The sequence below is a fragment of the Clupea harengus genome, chromosome 6 (assembly GCF_900700415.2).
Source record: "Clupea harengus chromosome 6, Ch_v2.0.2, whole genome shotgun sequence".
Classification (NCBI taxonomy): Eukaryota; Metazoa; Chordata; class Actinopteri; order Clupeiformes; family Clupeidae; genus Clupea; species Clupea harengus.
In genome coordinates, this window is record NC_045157.1 from 17,055,670 (window position 1) to 17,069,885 (window position 14,216).

General features: G+C 42.5%; 1 protein-coding gene across 1 annotated transcript in view; it reads right to left on the minus strand.

The window, feature by feature from the left end:
• hsd11b2 (hydroxysteroid (11-beta) dehydrogenase 2) overlaps window positions 1-9,671 on the minus strand; it is a 20,919-nt gene extending 11,248 nt beyond the window's left edge. Inside the window, exon 1 of the mRNA XM_012827014.3 lies at window positions 9,048-9,671. Coding sequence (XP_012682468.1) covers window positions 9,048-9,324 — 277 coding nt within the window. The 5' untranslated portion in view covers window positions 9,325-9,671. The remainder of the gene's footprint in view (window positions 1-9,047) is intronic.
• Between the last annotated feature and the right edge of the window lie 4,545 nt (window positions 9,672-14,216).

Below are 14,216 nucleotides of genomic sequence, written 5' to 3' on the forward strand. Positions count from 1 at the left end.
GTCTTCAATGGCACAATCATGAATGACATTCTATTTCAATCCAACCATTACAAAACCATGAACCATGTCAACACATTGTATAAGTCCCACGCATACAGACCCAAGACCCCATTACCGAACATGTTACATAAAAAAATACTGTTTTCTGAATTATGTCACTAATGCGATTGTACTTTAGCTTGTATTTAGTTTTCCTGTTGTGCAATATTTGATAGTAGTGATTCAGATAGAGACAAATGTCAAAAGGGGTGAGAGAGGGGTAACAGGGGATTGCTTGCCTTTGTAAAATTGCCACAACATATGGGTACACTGGATTCTACGCAGGTCCAATTCATTATTTATAACTATAAAGCAGGAAGTCAAAGAGATGGATAAAATGTGCCACAGTTTTCTACATATCATACTAAACTACCTCTATATTTTGTATCCTCTGAGAACTTGAACAAATTAAGCGGTGGCTGATGGCATTAGCTGCCCAAATCCATTACCTGACATGTACTGGAAGTGTGGTAATATGAGGAGCTAGGTAGTGAAAACCAATAGGGTGACAGGATGTCCTAACATGCCTCAAAGTTTCCTACAGAACACAGCACATTTTCACATTTCCTTCTCATCGATTTGACAGAGATACCCCTGGAACAGACTTGATCTAAAACTTGACCCTTAAGAAAATGGGTCCCATTTTTACCTCATCTTGGGCAATCCTAAAACCATTAGCCTGAACATATGACACTGCCTATTGTGGATGTTTAGGTTTTTTTTCATAGAAGGTTTTTGAGCAAGCTCATTTGTCCGATATCCCTTAGGTCACACCTAATCTGTAAATTGTGCGGTTTTCTAAGTGTTGCTTGCGATGTTTGTGGTGCATTTGCCAAAGCAAACAGACAGAAAGGAGAGTAAGCACTTGGCTCTGTAAAACTAATCTGTGTTGTCAAGAAATTGCCCACTCAGCGAACCCTGTGACCATAACCTAAATCCTCAAAGGAATTTCAGCTGCTCTGGAGCCCTTTAACAGGTTTTGTAAGAGGTTTAAAGTTTTTGTTCAGCATTTCAGCCTTTTTAAAAATTTCTAGTTATAGACTTAAAACAGCTTTGGGGAAAGCCTCATCAGAGCTGTGTAATCGAAATCTCAAACACCTTTTGACACTTTTGACACTTTTGACACTCTTGGCACAAAGGACAAGATACGTATGCATACAATTAAGCAAAGGCAATTTATAGCATGAACTATGTCAACACATGGTACAAGCACCACGGATACAGACCCAAGATCATTACCGAAAATGTTACATGAAAAATACTGTTTTCTGTATTGTGTCACTAATGTGATTGTACTATTGCTTGTATTTTGTTTCCCTGTTGTGCAATATTTGATATTAGAGATTCATAAATGCTGCTCTTGTGTATTTTTGTGATCAGTTATCTATGTTTCATGGGTTAATAAAATTAAGCCTAGGCAATTTATACAACAGTTCTCTTACTGATAATAGAGTATGAAGACACCAAATTACATTTTCTTTTGTTTATGTCAATTTTGTTGATTTATTCCCCAAAATAGTTCCATCAAGTGTTGCCAAGCAGTTGAGTCAGAGAGACTATTTGTGCATGTTCATTTGCACCCTCACCTGTCTTCACGTTGCGTGCTCATTTATACATTCCCTCTACTCCATTTACTCTCTTTCCAAACTCGAAAACTGCAAAATGTAACATTATAACTAGTGCAGTCAGTTAAACGCGTTATTAACAGCGTTAACGCAAACCCATTTTAACGCCGTAATTTTTTTTATCACGAGATCAACGCAAGATTTTTTTTTTTAGATTAACGTTCTTTTTGGCCTCGCAAACTGTAACGGCTAACGTTACAGTTTGAGTGAGGTGAGCGCGATACGGCAAAATGGATGATAAAAAGCTTCTGAATGGAAAGTTTACTTTTAAAAGTTGTGTTGTGCAAAAGAAGCGAGCTTCACTGTTGTCTGAAAATGTCAACAGGCAGCTGGCTGAAAGCAAAGAAGTAGTAGGCTTACCTTTTATTGGTAACCTAACTGTTACGGTTCATTGTTTCTGAAATAAGAGGCCTGACTGCTATGTTCCCAGCAAACTTGAAAAAAAGAAAATATTAAGCCATGATTTAACTGCACTATAGGCTGAGTCCTTGTTTACCTGAAATGTGCACTTTATAATTTAATTTTGTACCGCCCTGTTTGGCAATGTTGGTTTTCAATTAAATAAAACATTTGCATAAAGCAATCCAATCCACTTTTCCATGTTGATAAGGGCATTAAAATAAAAATAAAATGATGGGAAAAAAATTAATAAATGAAGGGACATTTAGAATAGATACAAATTTGCGATTAATCCCGATTCATTTTGAGTTAACTATGACATAAATGCGATTCATCGCGATAAAATATTTTAATCGTTTGACAGCACTAATTATGACATTGCTGCCTGCCATTCAGCTCTCTCGCTCTGAATGAATGAAACGTTGATGTTGTACATTTCAACATTTAAAGTATTGTGGGATCTTTGGGTTCTTCTGAAGTCGGCAGCATTGCTTACGATTTAGCCGGAAGGGATGCACAACATGACCACTGCAGCACAAACAATACATCCAATGTATGCTCAGAGGCTACGCAACAGTCTCTCGCCCGGACGTGCCATTAGCGCACCCCCAACACACACACACCCCTAAGTGGTTAGCTGTCTCCAGCAACCATAACAAGGTCCCCGTGGCATTGGGAAGATGATCAGGTCACCATCAGCACCACCACAAGCCCTGGCAACGTCGGAGGCCCGCCTCTCAGACCCCCAGACCCTCTACTTTCAATGGTCCTGGTCTGAGAGGTCTGAATGGTCCTGGTATGGTGGACCCTCAGGCTGGTGGCAGCTGCAATGCAGTGGTCCCACCGGTAGGCAGTGGTGGCAATGTGGTGGCTCCTCTGGTTGGCAGTGGCGGCATGATGGCCCCTCTGGCTGATGATGGTGACAGACCCTCTGGCTACTTAGCAGTCCTCTGGTGGCCCCCCAGGTAGGGTTCCTGGGTGGACCAGCAAAACGGTGGGCACCATGTCAGGGTCTGTGGTGCGCTCAGGCAGGTGTGCTCCTGGAGTCACTCGGGGCTGGAGCACAGAAGTGGAGGCCGGCACCATAGACACCCAGTCTCTCCCCTTCACTCTTGCAGCGGCCAACCAGCTTGTCCTTGGCGTTGTCAGCGAAGAGCTGTCAGCCGAACCAGTGCTGCAGCGCTCTCTCAACCTGGACCGCTCCACCAGCTGGAGATCAGTGAAAATCTGCAGGGCCTTGTCTTCCAGGGCGAGGATGACCTGGACCTCCATCTTCTCCACCAACCATGCATTGAATTGGGCCACAAGTTGTACCTGAATGAGGTACGTCTTGGGTACCCTCTCCCCATTGTAGTGAAGCAGCATCATCGCTCACCGCCGACGACCTCCTGGCTGTGGAGTCAGCTCCTGGGTGAGCCATGAAAGAGGCAGCAGCTGGTCCAGAGGTCCACTGGCAGCTCCGGGCGGGCCTGGTACAATCTGCAATCGGCTGCTGCAATCGGCCCCAGGCCCCATTTGAGTGATGGTGCTGGCGACCCCGTTGCTATCTTGGTAGCCCCGGCGGGGACCGCTGGGTCCATCAACGGCTACCCTTTGGCAAAGCTCTTGGAATATAAGCCTTTTGGCCGTGCCCTCTCCCGCATGATGACCTCCTCAATCTTCTCTAGTGTCGTCATCTCCAGCATTTCTGTCACCAGTCTAACATCTTTCAACCAGTTTCTTGTCCACCCATTACCCCACCCCCAACACACTACAGTATATCAAACACGGAGTGGCCACTAGCAGTGAACAATCTGAGTGAGGTTGTTCCAGGTTATCCTCACTCAAGGAATGCTTCTTGGCTAATCAGGAATTAATAAATCATTCGACCATTTGATGCAACTGTTCGATCTGACTGTTGTATAATAAAGTACATATAAGAAAATAAAGAAATAAGAAATAAACATATTCAAGTCTGTGGCGCTGCTAGAGTCTAATGACAAACACTCAACAGTTTCAGCTTTGAGGATTTGCTTTTTCATGTGATTGTTGTTTTTTCCAGAGCCAAGTGCTGGCAGCCTATTACTGTGGATTTTGGAGTTTAATAGCACTGCCAACTCAGTCCTAAAGCCGAGAAGCATGCAAAAACGGTTGTGGGGCTCAAGACCAGTTACCATAATACTAGACCAGTGGTAACCACATTTTTCATGGCATGCCCCTCTTTGACAAAGAAAAAAGAATTGCCCCCCCCCCCCCATCAATTAGTTAACCTTGAATATTTTAGCAGTTTTAAAAAATGTTGTTAAACATTTTTTTTTTTTTTTTAACTAGGGCTCTTGTTCAAAACATTGTTTTACTTCTTACTGGATGATCAATTCATACAATGTTCATATTAGGCACATATTTGTTGTATTAATAATTAGGCTAGCTATCCCTTCTATATAGGCTTAACAGTAGGCCCTGACCATATTCTACAAGTACAAAGTAGGTTAGAAACTCATCACCAAATCGGTTCCTTATAGGCTACTATGCTGTAAGAGCATTGCCATACAAAATTTGACCTGTAGCTGGTTGTTTAGTTTTCTCTTTCTGTTTTTTCACCCTCAACCCGCACCCCCCTTGTTATAACTCTGCTCTCCCCCTGGGGGGCCCGCTTTGGAAACCACTGCACTAGACAATCTTTAAGTGGCTTAGTGGGGCAACGTGATTTCAGTCTAAAAGCATTCTGGCCAAAGCCGGAGCTTAATGCGCCATCAGACACCTTTCTTTTATATTTGGCACTGCCAAAGAGATCAGTGCCGAATGTTCTCACTCCACCTTGCATCACATTTTATAAGTGAAAACATTCATTTAATGGATTATTTTATTGCATAGATGTAAGTTACTCAAGTATGAGATAGCATGGTTTAATTCCTGCTAAGCCCTGTCATTTTAGTTATGATTTAGTGTCAGAAATACAAAGACATAAAGACAGGGGCTATTTGACTGGCTTGGCCCTGACTATAACTGAGCTCAGTTTTTGCTGGGATGTAGTCTGGAGGCTCTGACATTAGAAGAGGAGTTTGAAGTTCCTGGTTTTCCATCGTGCAAATCAGTGAGTTAAGGCAATTATCCTCTTATCCTGAGGTGATTACGTCACAAAGTAACATCATGTCTTGATAGTCTGAGTCACAAGAAGAGAGTAGTTGCTTGAAGGCTGATCTAATCATTTACGATTTAATTCTGTCAGACAAAACAATGGACGGATAATATTGTTACTGTTTGACTGACTTTGTCACCTGTAGGAGAAGTAAGGCAACAGAGCCATGGTTCCAAAAATCCTGGTAAGGCACCCTAATAATTAATGTCATTCATTTTAAGCATCTCTAGATGTGTGTTTGATCCACGTGTGGAATGTTCTTTAGGCAAAGTTCAATACTGTAGGCTTGAAAGTCTTATAAGCTGTAATTTGGCTGTACTTGTTTATGTAACCGGCGTTGTATAGACAAGCCCAATCCAGACTCAAATTTATAACCTCGGGCATGGGAGGCAGGCTTGCTAGCATGAAGGCTAAAACACACGGTGCTAGCATCTGTTGCTAACACGTGTCTTAAGGTGCCGGGAGAGCGGTTTAGCACTGAATCCCCTTGCTACCGTTACACTCACCCCCCTTAGCCTCACTCCCAATCCAGGTCTCGGCACCACTGTAACCGGAGTGGTTGCTCCTAGATGGTAAATTGACTGATGGCAACAACTCGTTTTGGGTCTTGCTGTATTCATTGCTCTGACATCAAAGAAAATAACACAGAAGTCAGGCAGAGAGCGAGCCAGACATCTACAGCCCCTCTGTAGTGTGACTGTTGCAAAAGAGGCAGAGAGGGGCATAACGTGAAAAGTTAAAGGTTTCCACGCGCAGGAGCAACTCACACCACACCCACATAGGGATGGGAATCGAGAGGACTGATTCCTTGGAATCGTAAGCCAAAGTCCTTTTCGATTCCGCTATCAATACTTAAAAAAAAAGAAAAAAATTAAATATTAATTTTTCGATATATTTTCCGATTCCGCTATAGATGCCTTTAAAATGATTAATTTATTCCGGTATCGATATAAGTGCCGTTTAGGTACAGTATGTCACGCGCACACAGCTTTGCAGCCAACATGGCGTCTAGGCAGAGGCGTTCAAAAGTGTGGTTATATTTCACGCAAAAAGACGACCACAGGTCTTGCAAAACGTCTCTTTCGTCAAAGGGGGGGGGACGACTACCATTACTCCGAAACATTTGTCCATACTGCATGAAATAGCTTTGCAGGAATGTCGCGTTTTTGAGCGCTATGGAGTGAAGATAACGTTAATGAATCTCAACCAAGCAACAGCAGCACGGCTAACGTTAGCGCAACATCTGTTAATATTGAAGGTAAACTCTAACAGTCTATTGTGTTAGTGCCATTTGTTTCATTGTGTAAACCAGCTTTCACTTTTTGTTCATGTCAGTTTTATTTTTAGTTCAAGGTGAACCGCACAGTGGTTATCAAACTCTGGTATATCAAGGAGACCTAAACTGCCACAAATTAAACCACGGAGGGATCCCTATTTGATAAGACTATTTTCCAGACTCCCCCATCTGATGAGATTTTTGAGTTTAGATGTTTTATTACAAAAATTGTATGAAACCCATTACCAAATCAGTCATAAATCCTGTTACTTATGGTTGGAATTATAGTCAAAACAAATACTTTTTTTCTTTGTTGGGACCCCCTGGCACCCCATCAAGGAAAAGGATCCCTAGGCTATGGGTCTCTGGACCCTACTTTGAGAGTTTGTTGACCTATTCTTTGGTTTGTTTTTGGTTATTTAAAACATGTAAACTGTATATGCTGTGCATCGTCTATTCAGAGAATATTATATAAAAGAAAATGAATGTAAATAAACTCGTTTGTACTCTTTTTTCCCCAAAAATAATCGATAAGAGTATCGATAAGGAATCTAATCGATAAGAAAGAATCGTTATGGAATCGGAATCGTTAAAATCTTATCAATTCTCATCCCTACACCCACACCACCTCCCCTGCCCCACAGATGCACAGAAACATGGGAAAATAAAAGTCCCAGCCTTAGAGGGGAAATTCAGTGAAACACATTCAACATACATTTACATAGCCTAGAGTCAAAGTCTGAAAGGTGTCATGAAGTTAGCTCAAGCCATTGCTGAATGATTTGCAATCTTGGGGGAGGGAGCTGGTAAAATTGGTAAAATAATCACCACAATGAACAAATGAAGAAATACTGGCCTGAAAACAAAACACTCCAAATCTGACAGTGGATGCATGCCAAGGCCATGGAGATAAGTAATGGGTTGAGTCTACAACTACAATTATATGGGCAGAGTCAACATAGTAAGGTACTTCCCAGCATAACCTACATTACAAATTCTATCTCTTAGATAAGATCAAATCATTCTTTATGAGGGAAGGATGTGATTAATTTTGCTCTTCAGTTTCTTCACAAGCCTGAGAAAGACAGAAGGCAGCTACTTGCCCTGTGGTGATTCAGCCACTCATACACATGACTGCAGTTAATCGTTGTGGTGTGTGTCTGCACTTTGCCATTACACCTTTCATGCCTACAAGTTCACTAAAACCACCACAACTGAAATAGCTAGATGTATTAACAGGACAACATTTACATTTATTCCTTTGGCATGTCACTTTTATCCAAAGCAACTTATGATTTACGAACAGCAATCTACCTCAGATGTACCCAATGTACTCTACCCCACCCCACCAAACCCCCAGTCGCACTCCCAAGCTCTGCACAGCTGCTTATAATGCGAAATCATTAGTATCCAAGGATTTGTTTTGAGGTGTTTGGGGTGGTTTGAGCTTTGGGGGGGGGGGGGGGATCAAGACAGTTTTATAGTCATGGATCGAAAGACAAGCGTACAAAAGCGTACAGCTGAGGTGGATGAGACTGCAGATGAAGTGCTGGACCTCTTAAACCTCTTCATCAAATAAATCAAGTCACTATTGCTGTTGTCCATGGCTTACCTTGGCATAGTATTGATGAAACGAGAGTTAAATAGCGAACTGCTGGCGAGTGAGAATTTTGACAAAAATGGGAGGATTTCATGCCAAAACATTTTTTACAAGGGAAAAGATTTGGGGTCTCAAGAGCACCATGAAGTTGAAGGCAGAACTCAAGTCATTCAGAAATTATGTTACCAGCACTAAGACCCATTTGGATTACCAAAGGATACATTTTGGAGCTATAATACATGTGTACGTGTATACAATGGCACAATGAAGAATTATTCACCAGTACATGTTTCCAGGATTTGAAGATTATTTAGTCTGCGAGTAGCAGATTAACTCTAAGTGGACCAAGGAACAAATCAACATGGAACACTTTCTCGCATCTATTCATAATCCCTTAGTTTAAAACAAAACAACAGCAAAGAGCAACACTGGAAATGCACAGAGTAAAGAGCATGCATAGTCGCAGCTCCAAAATCCTTCCCATGACTGGTGCACAGTGATATACCGACACCATGCAAACACTACACACCGTGGCGTTTCTGATGTTCAGACAATAATGAAAATGATATTCTTATCAGGTTTTCCTGTCCTACAAAAAGTCGGAGGGGAGCATATCTAATCACAAAGGCAATTCCTCTTAGACTGCGGTGGGATAAGAACACTTCTGAGAGAGAATACTGAACATTTTATTTAGGTAATACACATACATGCATTTTGTTTGAAAACGACAAAATGCAGACCTTTAGAAATGAGTGATATTGAAACATGTTCCATATTAATTTTTCATATTAATCAGTAAAGGTAAGAGGACAAAGTAGTAGAAGAAGAGGGGAAGATAAAAGAAGAAATTAAAAAGAAAAGAAACATTAAAAAGGAACATACAAAAGGCTTAAAGACATGAGAGGTAATATTCACAGACAGGTAGAGGTTCTCCTTTTCCCTCTGGCATAGCACTACCAGCCCCGTCACCTCCAGCACTTATGCTCTTACCTGTGATAAGGACAGCCTTTCCCTCAGTTGGCAGGCTGGCGTCCAGGGTTGCCTGCCTGGAGGAGTAGAGGCAGCAGGCAGCGCACAGCCCTGCCAGAGCCAGGAAGGCAGGCATGCAGAGGGTGCACAGCCTCTCCAGCAGAACGGTGGCGGCCAGCCAGGCCACCAGCGACGGCATGGCACTGATGTGGGACGCCAAGGTCTTCTTCACCACGCCGCCGACAAACACCGACATCACTCCCATGTAAATCCAGAAGGATAATGCATAGTCTTCCATTGTGGCTAGAGCAGAGTAGGGGGGGGGGGTAGTCTCTGAGCAGTGTCTCTTTGTATGTATGCTTCTCTTTTTCTGCCTTCTCCCTCTCTTTCTCTTTCTCTCTCTCCTCACCTCACTGTCTCTCCGTCCTTTAGTTACACTTGCCCTTGTCTTCCTGTAACAGTGAAGATCTAACTTACAAATGAGCAACCATGTGCCTCCTGAGTGTTCTTGTTGCAGACGCACAAGGAAGCATGCAAGCTCTGACACACACACTGTCAGCACCACATATAAACACACACACACACACACTCTTAATACACAGACGGACAGAGTGAGAGCCAGTGAATGGGCTCCGCTCACTGCGTATATATAGAGCATGGTGCCGGAGAGGGGAGGGACTACACCAAAGGAGATCTAATCTGTGCCCAATGGCCAAAGTTTTACAGCAGTTTAAGGCCCCCCCCCCCCCCCTCTACTCCCCTGTCTTTCTTGTCTTTCTTTCTCTTCACACTGTCCTCTTGAGTGCATGTCCCTATCCCATCTCTTAGTGCTCTCTACCTCATTCAGTTTACACAGTTCATTCCTTTGCATTGTCCCAGAATTGTTCAAATGTTGGAAAGGAAAGCCCTATTTCCCCTGAGGAAGCCCTGAAAAAAATGCATATAAATAGTGAGGCTTCCCAGCATCGGTTATCACAGGGCAATTACTACACAGGCCTTTGAATGAAGAGATCCATTGTTCTGTTAAACACTGACAGCCTTGCAGGTGTTGATGTGGTTATGCTGTGGGGTTCTCTGTACATGTCCCAACATGCAGTTATCCCCAAAAAGTGTGTGATGACACACTGAGTTGTTGTCAGAGACGGGATAATTACTTCCGATTTTATTTCCCTCCCTTTCTCCCTCTCACTTTTCCAACAAAGAGTGATTCAGTTGCACATTAACCCTTTGTGTAGTCATGGGTAGTGATCACAAGACCAAGGGGGGTATGGACCTGTCTGCACAACTGAACACATGTTTGATTGTTGATGTATTAGGAGATTTAGAGTCTATTTTTCACCCAGCAGCTTAGCTGACTGTGATTTTTTTCTTTTTTTTTTCTGTGGTGACAGATTTCTCACTGAGGAATTTCAAATAATTGCATTTACACATACTGTGTAGAATTATTGGACTAAGCAATGACAAAGAGATAAAATAAAGGAAATTAGTGAGAACTGTGGGAAAGAAAAGAAATGTCAACCCCAGTTTCAGGGTATTATAAACCTCTTTCAAGATTGCAGTTGATTTTCTGCCAGAGGTCCATTCAGGGTAGGAGCTAAGCCCTGTTCAGTTTTTGGGTCCAGTTAATTACTTGTCCTCGTATGCAGTTTACGTCAGTTCAAAAGCAGATGAATTACATCCCTGTGGTCCAGAGGTGGATCCACAATGTACACATGGCATTTAACACAGCGGGCGTTCCGGAGCCAGCGTGCCCTGTGCGTCTGCTCATATCCCTGAGACACGGTCAACAAAAAAAATGGTGTACCATCAGCAAAGCTGTTTTTTGCCCATTCAAAAGCAAAAGAGAGAAAGACAGAATGTTACGAGAACAGAGCAGGAGGAGGGTAGGACAGAGAATGACCCGAGAGAGAGAGAGGGAGGGAGGGAGGGAGGGACAGGGTGAAAGGGTTTAAGGGATAGAGAAAGAGAGAGACCCTGCGGACAGTGACCCCATTCACTCATCAGGTGTGCTGTTTCACACCCTGTTTACAACCTTCAGAAGCAACCATACAATACGGTTTATACACACACACACACACACACACACACACACACACACACACACACACACACACACAAGCTTGCACACACCCACATACGTGCATACATATTCATTCAAAAGAACTTGCTCTTTCTTCCCTTTCTCTTACTGCAACATTCAGCTATTGTTGCACCAGGTAGGGAGTATATGTGGTCTGTTTATCTAAACACAAATATGTGTTTGTCCATAGACCCTTTTGAAATGAAGCTATACCTCGTAGCATAATTAAATTAAAAATACTTCACTGTCACACAAACACAAATACTTCTCCCTTTGTTTTGCAACAGTCAGGTGTGGTTACATGAAGTTGGGAGTGTATTTTTGCTTCTGTTTATCTATGAACCTGATCACTATGCATGTCCTCAGAGTCTTTGGAAATAAAAAGTGCCTCTTAGTCGAATTCAATTTCTTTGTTTAAATTGGAAACTGGAACATTCTGTTGTGGTTTATGTGAATAACATATGTTCTGCAAACTCAGAGTGACATTCCCATTATGTCTCCTTCCTCAAACCATAACACTCACTGGACACCATTGTTAAAGCTTATGGGGATTTTACCAAACACATAATCGTTACAGTGTTCCCCGGTGTGTGTGTGTGTGTGTGTGTGTGTGTGTGTGTGTGTGTGTGTGTGTGTACATCTATGTCTACCTGCGTGCATGTGTGCATGTGTGTGTGTGTGTGTGTGTGTGTGTGTTTGTGTGTGCGTATGGAGGGGGTTAATGGTTGAGCAAGCATTGTGCCTCTTTGTATCCACTGATCAGTCACATGAGAGTTCAGTCACATGAGAAGTGATCATCATCATACAATGATGAAGGGAGAACCAATTCAAAACCCACAGACTGTCAGAACTGACACACCCGTATAAAGTGTTCACTGTTGCATTCCTGTTATCTAGACTTTGCGTTCCTTTGAGTTGATCTCAGGTCATAAGGTACATGTGAAGAAAATACCAAAAGTAAGATTTCAGGTTCAGGGATTAAACACAATGCAACGATATCATCACACCAGTTGTGCCACTGGAAATGTAAGTTATCGCAGTCTTATGTAACAGAAGTCTGATGAGTTTTGTCGTCAAAGCACTCTGTCAACAGTCTACAGCTCTGGAAATCAACAATAAAGAAAAACCTCAGAAACAGTCAGCCGTTTCCGTAAATTTACATAATGAGATCACATCTTATCTCTTCATCTCAAAATTGGGTCTTAAATCAGAATTGGGGTAACCCCCCACCCCCTACCCCCAGTAAGTCCTGGAGAATTCAATTAAAGCCACATGTGTATTGAAAGTGCTGGTGTTAATCATCTGCAATTGCCCACACAATGGATGAAGTGCCACTGCACTTACTGATGAGCCTGTCCACATGTGTTTCTAATACGAAGGTTCATGTGAAACATCTATTGTGAATGTCCTTTATGTGTGAATGATTATGTGTGTGTGTGTGTGAGAGAGAGAGAGAGAGAGAGAGAGAGAGAGAGAGAGAGGGAATGTGTGTATGTGTGTGTGCGTTTTTGTGTACTATAGCATAGCTTACTCACATGCCAAACTCATGGCATTTAGGAACACTAACAAGGCTTGTTATGACTCTTCTGGCATTTCTATATGGTGGTTGACCAAACAACAGAAGCTGCCTCAACTTCTTTGCTATTTTCTCTGTACTGCTGGGCAGGAATAGCTACTGACCTGAACACCTTCGAAACCATAAATCTCGGGACGGCTTTGGCAAGACCACCTGCAATAAGTACACCACATGCTGGAGGGCATCCTGCAGACACCAATTAACACAGCCCAGTACAGAGTGTCGGGGAGGTCAGATTCTGATCATTACTTCCACCGAATTTGACTGCTCTTGCCTTGTCTGTGCATGAACTTGGCGCCTACTAAGATGTCGTGGAAGGTTCAGGTTCACAGATTAAAGACACCACAAGGTCAAGACCTTGTTTTTCCCCATGGTATGTTCTGCTGATCTAGCACCATTAGCAGACTGTTGAGGGAGGTGGAGGAGAGAAAAGAGGCCCTTGGTACCAGTTACAAGGGTCGGTCAGTTAAGATCAAACTATGGGGTCATTCACTAGGTCACAGTCATTTAACAAGAGTCAGACAGATTTAGGTTAAGGCAGGGATTATGGCTCAACTCTTTGCAAATCAGTCTTCCATCAAGTTTGAATACAATGCTTTTAAGGCAGGAATTCACGCTCACAAAATCACGACATCCTGATTCTTAATTCATAATCTATTACCAGGTGCCCACAAGCGTGTCATGTAACCAGTCTTTCCTAAGATGAAGGTCACTGGGACATATTTTTGATGCAATGTCAATCGAACAAAAAGGGCTTTTTGTAACATTGACAGAAAAAAAATGTTACTACTACTTTTTTGTAATGCACTTGCATATCCTAAAATTACAACACAGCTGTTACACAACGATGTCTTTTCTACAGAGAGTGAAGAACAGGCACCACATTTCTCTCCGTCTATTGATCCCCAAAGCAGACACTGGCAAGAAGGGTCCCAACAGGCAGTTCTGAATGAAGAATATAATCAGTTTTCAGGGAGACCCAAGTCCAGGAACCAGCATTTTCTATTGTGCTAAGAATTTTGGAAGGTCTATAAAGTAGTTTCTGGTCCATTGCAGTGTGGCAACAGATGTTGGTCGGCAAGTCAAAGAAAGCAGACTAAAAAGACAGAGGGGGGAAAAAGAGATTTCAGGAAGCATGTTACAGGGCCCTACGCAGATTTTTACAATCCTGGTGTTGATTTACATTAATTTAGAGCATGATGCAGTGCATCTGAGGCACACATTGCAAACAGATGCGAAACGGTCATTTTTTTTCCAGGCTGACAGTTTTCTGACTCAATAGTGCCACCTGTTGACCAGTGCTGATCTAAAGCTGGTGCGCAAACACCGCCAAGCCACATAGAGTTATCATTTTATAATCACTGAAGCATAAAATGGTGAATGCATAAAGGTCTAAGCCCTGTTGGAGCCGGTGACTCTTGTGTGCTTCGACTAATTTCCCTGCTCAGTCTCTTTAAAAATCTTGCCAAATGAACTGCTGAATCATGACATTTTGCCCCAGTTTCCAACATGCTGATGAAACCATTCATCGAAA